The sequence below is a fragment of the Meleagris gallopavo genome, chromosome 10 (assembly GCF_000146605.3).
Source record: "Meleagris gallopavo isolate NT-WF06-2002-E0010 breed Aviagen turkey brand Nicholas breeding stock chromosome 10, Turkey_5.1, whole genome shotgun sequence".
Lineage (NCBI taxonomy): Eukaryota > Metazoa > Chordata > Aves > Galliformes > Phasianidae > Meleagris > Meleagris gallopavo.
This window is the reverse complement of record NC_015020.2, coordinates 4,038,298-4,047,633: the sequence shown is the minus strand read 5'-3', so window position 1 is coordinate 4,047,633 and position 9,336 is coordinate 4,038,298. Positions and strand designations below refer to the sequence as shown.

The 9,336-nt window shown below is 38.0% G+C and overlaps 1 protein-coding gene across 1 annotated transcript; it reads left to right on the top strand.

The window, feature by feature from the left end:
* Positions 1 to 13: 13 nt before the first annotated feature.
* On the top strand, positions 14 to 8,084 carry RWDD3 (RWD domain containing 3). The gene is made up of 3 exons (XM_031554766.1): positions 14 to 4,132; positions 4,819 to 4,934; positions 5,033 to 8,084. Exons 1-3 carry the CDS (start codon positions 3,596 to 3,598, stop codon positions 5,145 to 5,147), a joined length of 768 nt encoding a protein of 255 aa, XP_031410626.1. The 5' UTR covers positions 14 to 3,595; the 3' UTR covers positions 5,148 to 8,084.
* Positions 8,085 to 9,336: the final 1,252 nt, after the last annotated feature.

Genomic DNA, 9,336 nt, shown 5'->3' with positions numbered 1-9,336 from the left:
TACGGCGGCGTGCGGCTGGCTGGTGCTGCGTGTTTGCCGTAGGCTGGAAGGCGAGCGGATCTGCAGCGCTCTGGCGTGCTGCAGGCCGGGAGCTCAGTGGCACGGGTTGTTTCGGGGTTCCCCTCCCCGGATCCCCGGCCGTGACCCTGGGCAGCCTGAGCTGGGATTCGGGCGAGCTGAGCTCATTGGTCCCCGCCGCTGTGTGAACAGCCCTTGCTGCTTTGGTGTGCGGTGGCACGGGGCTGCCCTGCAGTGACCCGTTGTAAATGGTTGCTAAGAAATTCATTGAATAAACACCATTATTTTTTATTTGAAAATAGCCATCGAAATAGATCCCCGGAGAACAGTAGGCCGTTATTTGAAAGGAAGATGCGTAGACAGGCTCTGACGGACTTGTGCTTGCATGGAGAGCATGGATCAGCCAGAGTAGCCTACGAGTGGGGTTGGTTTGTGTCTACATCTGCAGCACGCCTCTTGCCCTGGTTCCCTTTTTTTTTTTCAGTTGGCATCTGGAGGTGTATTTTTTAAATGTAATTGATGAAATGCCTCAACTGAGTTTTGTTTTCTAAAAGACGTTAAGTTCAGACGCGTTATTTCAGGTGCTAATTGAAAATACAGTATCTAGGCTTAACAGATACTTGTAACAAATGTAAGGGTATCTGAACATCATGTGTGCACGGCTGTCTCTCCATCTCTGTGCTTCACATACAGCAAAATTACCAGGATGTAAAAGGCTTAGAAGCCTTCCAGGGACATCGTGAAGTGTCATGGATGCTCAATACAGACAGGCTGGTATATTTGTATTAGTGTTGTGCGACCTTGTGAGGTTGTTCCCATGATATGTTAGGACCATAAATATCTGATTGATTTCCATTGTTTTCAGCTGGAATTGAAAAGGTTCTTTACAGATTGTTGGAAGTTTTCCTATGTTGTGAATTTTTTGTTTTGGAGTTATGAAAGCCTTAAGTTAGTCTAAAGTAAGGTTTTGCTGTATTTACAAGCTTATATTTGCTTAATCTCTTCAAACCATAGAAATTGTCATTGACAAAATAGTGCATGGGGGTAACTTCAGTGAGGCTGTTAGATTCTTCTCTCTCATATGTTAAGAGTAATTTGGGTATAGATCTGTTGAACAAAAAGGAGACTATTGAGGGTTTACGGCTTTGAGGAATGGAAGAAAATGCTTTTGCAGATCTCTGGGTGTGCTAACAACCTCAGCTTCCCAGAATTTGACAATGAACTATTCAGAATATAAGATATGTTTTTATCCAAAGCAACATGTTGATGAATTTAAGTAAACTAATTATGGCATATCGTTCTTACCTTCCATATCTATTTAGAAAGATTAGCATTAGAGATAAAAATCCATAATTTACTTTTAATCTGTTCTTTTCTGGTTTATTCATCCAGCTTGCTATAAAAATATATTTATATATTCTAAGCTCGTACTTTATAGATGCCATTTTCTGAATATAAAAATAGTCTGCATTTGTTGCACAAAATGCCTTTGGGCAGGAGAAGAGGGGGATATCTGTCTGGCTGTCATGGAACATAAGAAAAAATCTGAAGTATGCTAGAGCTAAATATACTGATAAACGTGCTGCTGTGGGTTAAAATAGGTTAAAATGTATTGAGTTTAGTCATATTAGCACATTAAATGCCAACAGGGGTCATACCCATACCTTTATTTCAGAAATAATCACCATTTTGCTGTGAAGGCAACTCAGACCTTGTAGTGTGTGCAAACAAAGGATATGTTTCTTCAGAGCCTTGTTATAAAGGACGACAAGCGTCACTCTGTTCTGCCGGCAGTCTGCAGTGCTGGTGCAGAACATGGGCACCACCGTGCTTAAATAAACTTTGCACACTACAGCACACTACATGTTTTGAACAAGATCTCCTTTTTAAAAGTAAGTCTGAAGCAGATGTAAGTGGACATTGCCAGGCTCAGAGTAATCTGCTTTGGGACATGAGACTGCACGGCTGCACTGGGACCACTCCATCGTGCAGGGAGAGGTGTGAGGATGTGGCAGGCATATGGATGCATGCAGGGCAGTGGGAGGTCCTTGCTGAAGGGGCAAGGTTGGCCTGGCTGCTTCTTCAGTTCATTTGTAGGCTTTGTGTTTCAAAGTATATAGGCAACATGGTATAAAATGAAGTGGCTGTTGGGCAGCATCAGGTGATGCTGATGTTCAGCCAGAGGCTGGGGGCCTGGCAGCCCATGCTATTGTAATGCTGTACTTCAGTTATTGAGTTTGGAGGGTTTGCTCGTTTTATTTTGTGACTGCTCTGCCTTTGAGTATTCTTTGCATGAACCAGGAAGGAAGTTTGGAAGCAGACTTTGGCTAAGCTCTCTCAAGTACATCTGTCTGTCCAAGTCGCTTTTAATTTCTTTCACTTCACAGTGTTTAAATATAAAGTCACAGAGAGCGCTGAGGTTGGTTGGTGTCGGCAATGCTAATCAGACATAATTCAGCTGAATGTTATGTGAAGGAAGATAACGTGGGGGGGGAAGGCGGCAAGTCACTTCAAAAGAGCTCCTCAGAAACTCAACTCAGCTCTTATCTCCCTTTCAAATCTGTCTTCTCCTGCCCTCCTAGAGTGAATCAACCTGACACTGTAGCAATTTTTGTGAGAGTTGGGGTGAAGTGTTTGGAATGCATCAAAGGGGTGAAGCAGAGAACATCTGAGGAAGTTCACCTTTTATCTGATACCCTCTTTTTTGATTGCAGAGAAGGTTAGGTCTTTGTTCCCTCTTTTCACATTATCAAGTTTTGTGTTATTTTTTTCTTCTGTGAAACAAGAAGGGGTTTATTGCAGGAATTACTGTCCTTTCATAGTCATTGATTTAAATTATGTGATTTATGGGAGAGTGTGGTCTTTTCTCCTGTATGCTTATGCTGCATACTTTTCATGTTGAATATAATTGCGTTCTGGAGTAGACTGAGAACATGTTTTGAGTACCTATGCAGGTGTATAAACATGAGCTATGGATATATATATGGATATATGTATGGATGTGTGTAGTATTTGGGATCAAATGTACAACAGAGATATTTTGATTGTCTCAGTCCAACTGTTGAGAATGTGGAGAAGTTGACAGAAGAACTAAATGTAATTTCTCAGAAAGTTGTAGGGGATGAAGAATTTGTGACTTTTTTTCTTTCCTTGTCTCTTTTCTGTGTTAAACTGCCTTTGAATGGTTACATCTTCAAAAATACACAAGGCTGTGCTGGTAATGATGGTAAAAGCCCTACTGTTTTTTCTAGAAGCACAGTTATAGCAATGCTCTGTCCCTCTTTCCAGTTGTCCTTGCTGCTGCTACTGAGCTGTAGAAGCTGATTTAAGTTTTTAGGACGATTCTTTGTTACTGGCTTGAGTAGACTTTAAAGGAGCCAAAAGGTAAGAATGCTTTTCGGAATGTGTTAAATAATTTTCCTTCTAGTATGATATGGAAGTGTTTCATTTTAGGATTCCCTGCAAGCGAAGCTACAGTTATTGGTTGCACCTCCGCATCCCTCCAAGAAAAACAGCACGTTTTTAGTACAGAATGACATTGAGTTGAATTGATAAAAGATGATAGGAAAACTTAATAATGTTTTTCAACTTCAAACAAACTATTAATGTTTATTTTTTGTACTTTTCAGAAACAGATGGAGTCACATTTAGAATTCAAATCAGCGTGAAAGAGCTACTGGATACAGATATACTTTTAAAGCTGCTGTTTCGTTTACCAGTCAATTATCCATCAACTCTACCAGAAATTTCTGTTAGCTCAGACCAGCTTACAAGGGCCCAGTGTATGGACATAAAAGATAAATTACTTGAACAAGCAAAGAAGCATCTTTCTGAACCCATGGTGCATGATCTGCTTCTTTGGATACAGCAGCATCTTAAATATATCATTAAGCAACCAGCAACAGTTTGCAATGAAAAAACCACTTTATCAAAAGGAGCAAGTACAGAGGATGCTATCTGGATGCTCCTTTTGCATTTAGATCACATGAGAGCGAAGGCAAAATACGTCAGAACTGTGGAAAAATGGGCTTCAGATCTAAAACTGACTGGAAGACTGATGTTCATGGGCAAGATAATATTGATTCTTCTTCAGGGTGACAAGAGCAACATTAAGGTGCAGGAACAATGAATGTTGACTAGTTCTATTGATTTACTACTGAAACCTGTGTCTGAATATTTTCTATGTGTTTTTCCAAGATTAGCAATTTTGGAAGCAGATTGATCAATAGGAGAATAGGAAGGCCCAACAACATGATTCCACGTTTAAGAAAAATAAGCTATTCTGTAAGAAAGAAACCGGTGAAGCCTGTGGCTCATATTCCATTGGATTCCCACTGGAATTCTGCTGTTGCATTCCCTATGTTTCCTGACTGTAATATGCTAGATTCAGTCTCCTCTGTTTCTGAAACACCCCATAAAATAACTCCAAAGCCAGGAAATTTGTGATCGGAAAGTAATAACAGATACTAGTAGTTCATTCCTAGCTGTCTTCTTCCTTGTAACCATGTGATGCTACTTTTGAACTTGTGTTTATGTAGTCCTGCTGCATTAGGCAGGCCTTTATGGTGATACTGGAGGAGAACATTTTGATCTTTCAAACTCAACATTTTCTAGAGTATTTAAGACTGTGCCCAGCTTCAAGGCGATGCGTTGAAACAGGCATGCATTTTTTGGGATGAACTTTCAAAACGTGATTACTGTGTTCTGAAAAAGATCTTTGTTTCATATGGATTTCTGAGTTTTCACTAAACTTCAAAGATGCTGGCTGACATTTAATATTTTGTTCTTTTTGACACTTAGGAGTACTTGATTCTTCAGAAAACTTCTAAGGTAGATGTGGACTCAAGCGGAAAGAAATGCAAAGAGAAAATGATTAGTGTACTGTGTGAGACAAAAGTACAGTCGCAGCATAAAAGGTATAATTTAATACTGTTGTGGATAGAAAAGTAACTGAATCGATAATTACATTCTGACAAACCGAGGCATATTCATGAGTTTCTCTTGTACAATGTAGGTTTCAGATGTTTGAAGTCAAAGAATATTCAACGCTGAATGAGCTACAAAAGGAATTTGAAGCTGCAGGACTTGCAAATCTCTTCTCTGAGTTTGTGCCTCCTCTCTTAAAATAAAATAAAGCACTGGACTCTATGACAAAAGTAGTATTAGACTGCAGATTCTTCTGGGAAATAAAAACTATTTTGACAAGCAAACTTATCTACAAAAAAAGAAAAAGAAAAAAAAAAAGCCAGGAGTTGCAGTAAGGAGAAAACAACATATACATTAAGAATTGATTTTTTGACTTCTGTGCATGGTATAACTTTTTCAGTGGAATGTGGAATTAATTATGATATTTGCATGGTAAATATGAAATACTGGGAGAAAATAGTGTTAGAATAATAGTATTTCAATTAAACTGTTTTACAGTCCTGATTTTCAATGTTTGTTTTTTATCTCTTGTGATGGTGGTCTTCCATAATAGCTTGCTAGAAATTGTGACTAATTTCATTTTGGAAGCCTATGTAAAAGTATTTTTCTAAAAAGGGTAGCAAACATCTTAGTATGAGAGGACAGCATATACTTAACAACCTTTAGGTGCTTGTCTGCTAACATTTCTTTCTCTATTTATTTTAATCTATATATACTTGAATGTTGATTTAAAGAAAGAACTCATGTGGCTTTGGATATAAAAATCCTAGAAATGTTTTTCTTAATGTTAGTTTTTATTCTAAAATATATAAAACCACTGAAGTGGAGAATTTAAATTGATTTAAAAACTGTATAACAGCTGAGATAAAGCCAATTGTAGTGTTTTCTTTGGTGGATGTATGTCCTCAGCCAGATCTTTAAAATCCTCTGGTGTTCTGGCAATAGAACAGTAAGGTATCAACATCTTGGCTATTTAAGTCTCGCTGGGGCCTTATCCAGCTTGCATATAAATCAGCTGAATATTCTTTCCATTAATTTTGGGAATTGGATGGAATAGTTTTCCTAGTCATGTGATCTCAATTTGTGTATGACTGCAAAAGTAATTGAGGCGTTATGGACATCTTTCTTGCAAGCGTAGGTGCAGACTCTCCTCCAGTTTCTTCCTCACTGCTGTAAAAGCTATGACATTTAGCTGCTTTAGAAAAGCCATTTGTGGGGTAAGCGGCTCCAGTCACACTTGGTTGTAAACTCATGTATTTTCTGGAATGTTACTGTTACCCGATGCCTTGTTGGTTAACTGTTTGGACAGGGCTTTTCAAAGAAGCTAGGTGATTTTTGATTTTTGTATTCCAAGAGCCATAGAAAGAAATGTAGAAAACAATCACAGTGCCATTATCACAGGTGACTTTGTTACTTACTAACTTACACTGGTCAAATAAACAAGTCTAGTGCGGAAAGGACTGTGGTATTTATGCTTGATTTGATGTGCTTCAGAAGAATTACAAATCTGATCAGCTTGATACTGTTCAGACAGCAAAGAAGAACATGAAAACTGATGTCAGTCTGATTCTGTCAAAGCAAACGTTTTTGCCTACCCGTCAATCAGTCACTTCTTTTGAAGGATAGGAGAGATATCTTGTGTTCAGACAAGTAAACAATATTTTTAAAGGTTGTTCTTTTGGAAGAATGTTGCAGCTGTCTGTTAACAGATGGTATGTTTGCATTTACTGGTAAAAGAGATGGGTAAGCCTGTGAGCCCCCTGGGGCACAGAAGTCATCGAAATGCATGCTGTGGTGCATGTTCCTCCCTCCAAAGGAAGTGAAGCAGACACAGAAGTACAAAACGCAAGGAAACGAAGCCAAAGCTCCCGAGAATTGTTAAGAGGGCATGTCTCGGTGTCTGAAAAGTAAGTGAAATATATATAGTTATTGGAGTAAGACATTTTACTTGCAAAAAAAGGAAAAAAGAAGAAAAGAAAAAACTGCAAAGAAAAATATTTCAACAAATAAAAAGCTAACTTTCTTGTGAAAATTGCAGTATAAACAATCTTTGAACAGCTTGTTTAGTAAAGTCTTATTTCCTATGGACTTGCTTGTGTCTAAATTGTACGCATGAAACCTTTCCTGTAAGCAAAGCACTCATGACTGCTTTCCCAGGGGGATTTCCCTGTGTCTGATGCTGGCTATGATCTGCATAAATCATTAAAGGATCAGTAACATTTTTCTTCTCAGTCTGCTACCTGTGTTCATCAAACCCATTAGAACTTCCTTCAGTTGTTAACCTCATTTTACTTGGAATAAGTTGAATTTAAAACTTAAAGAAAAAGTGTAGTAAAAATATGCACGCTTCCTTATGGGAGCCATGTAACCATACCTTGCTATGGAAGTCAGGCTGCAATGAAAGCTGTAGCAGTAGGACTGATGACTTGATAAATCAAGTTTTTTAGGATAAAACTGTGGTTTAATTGGCCTCTATGAATCCCTTGTTTTATTAAGTGTGAACAAAGCAAAAGATGGATTAAGAAAGGTACACTGACACTGGGGTAAAAACTCAAACTGCACATCAGCCCTACTTGCACAGTTGTTCTTATGTGAATGCATTGCATCCAAAGTATCTGTTCTAATCTTGATGAGATGTGCTCTGCTCCACAGAAGGATGTGCTACCCCCAGCCTTGGTGCCTGTTATTTCCAGAGATGTACCTAGATGTCTCAGGCAGGTTTACTATAAGGCATGTTTAGAGGGAGGAGCCAGAATAAAACTCTCTTCTTTATCACCTTTGAAAACATTATTTTTAATATATATGGACTGTGGTTAAGGGTTGTAACTGATAGATCTTGAAAAATAATCTGTATGAGCAGCCAACCATTCAGGACAGTTTCATGGCTTCAGTGGAAGTAATGCAGGGTTCCAGATGAGGGAAGTACTTTTCCTGAGGGGCATCATGGGATTTTTGGGAATTTGTCAGTCTTTTTCCCTCTCCACCTATTCAGTCTCATTTAAGATTATAGTTCCCTCCCTCCCTGCTCCTCATTTGTTTTTGTTATTCCAAGAGCAACGAGACACTGTAAGATGAAACTCATTGATTAAAAAACTAATTGAAAGTAGATTTTTTTTTTGTGAATAAAGCTAATTTTTATATTTCTGTAGTTTTATGTCATTTTTCCATAGCAAGACTGTATCTTATTTCTGTGTGAATGACACACAATATTAGAATGAATTATGCACCAAAGAGCTGTAATGAGCCCCAAATTAAAAACAAAACAAAACAACAAACAAAGCCACGTCATAGTGTAAGAACGTTTTGTTTACATGGTTTCTTTTAGAAACAGTTTAATAAAACGCATAAATGGATGATTTAAAACCCAATGTCCCTTGATTTGTTCGGCTTATCTGTGAAAATAGAAACAGCAGTGTTGGAGTTCATTTGAAGCAAGATGATGAAATGTTGCACATAGTGTATTTCTGTCAGAGTTTGAAATGGAAGTATCTTGTATTATGAAATAGTGCTGTTGCAGGAATCAGCTTTCATATATCTCACAATTTTATTAACCATTATTATCCTAGTTTCTTGTCCGTAATACATGAAGTGCTGGCTGCACTCTGTTCTGGTTTTTGTGTTTTGTAGGTATACTTAATTTTTTGTTATGTAAGATCATGAATGTTTATGTGCTTAAATATCAACATAAATGGAGCTTGAAATGTAAATACTGTAGCAGCATCTTGCAGTTAGTGTTCTGAGCTATTGTCACGGATAGGCTTTTACATCAATATTAGTTCATGTTTTCTAACCCCATATTATTAACCTGAAGCAAAGACAACTTTTCAGTGTAACTGAAGAAATTGCCTAAAAGAGATGTTTTCACACTCATTTAAGAAATTCTTTGTACTCTAAAAATGAATACCTTATATTTTCAGTCGATTAGGTATTCAGATGCTTTAATTTTATGCTAATAAAGCAGCAATCATTACACTTTTGATTTTCTTTGCATTCTTTAAACAACATAATGCAAGTGATTGGTTTGTATCCTCTATTAGAAAATGGCTAACTGTGGAATTGTGGTAAACATTTTATCAGTATTTCCCATGATATAATAACTTGGATGGGAAGAGCCATTTTAAGATTAAGCTTGAGACAAAAGATTTCTGCATAAGAACGTTTTCTTATTGTCCACTCTTATTGTCCATATCCGTTTCTGAGGATAAGAAATGACCAATTTATATGGGAAATAGTGAAATGATCACTGTTTTCTTGAGCAGACCTAGCAGGTGATTCTCTGTAAGTCTGCGTAGCTGCTGGCTGAAGGTGGGATGCTCTCTAGGTCCGGGGGGGCCACTCCTGGTACAGGTGACACTCCTGCTACTCACAAGGAACACTGCATGCTAAATCAAG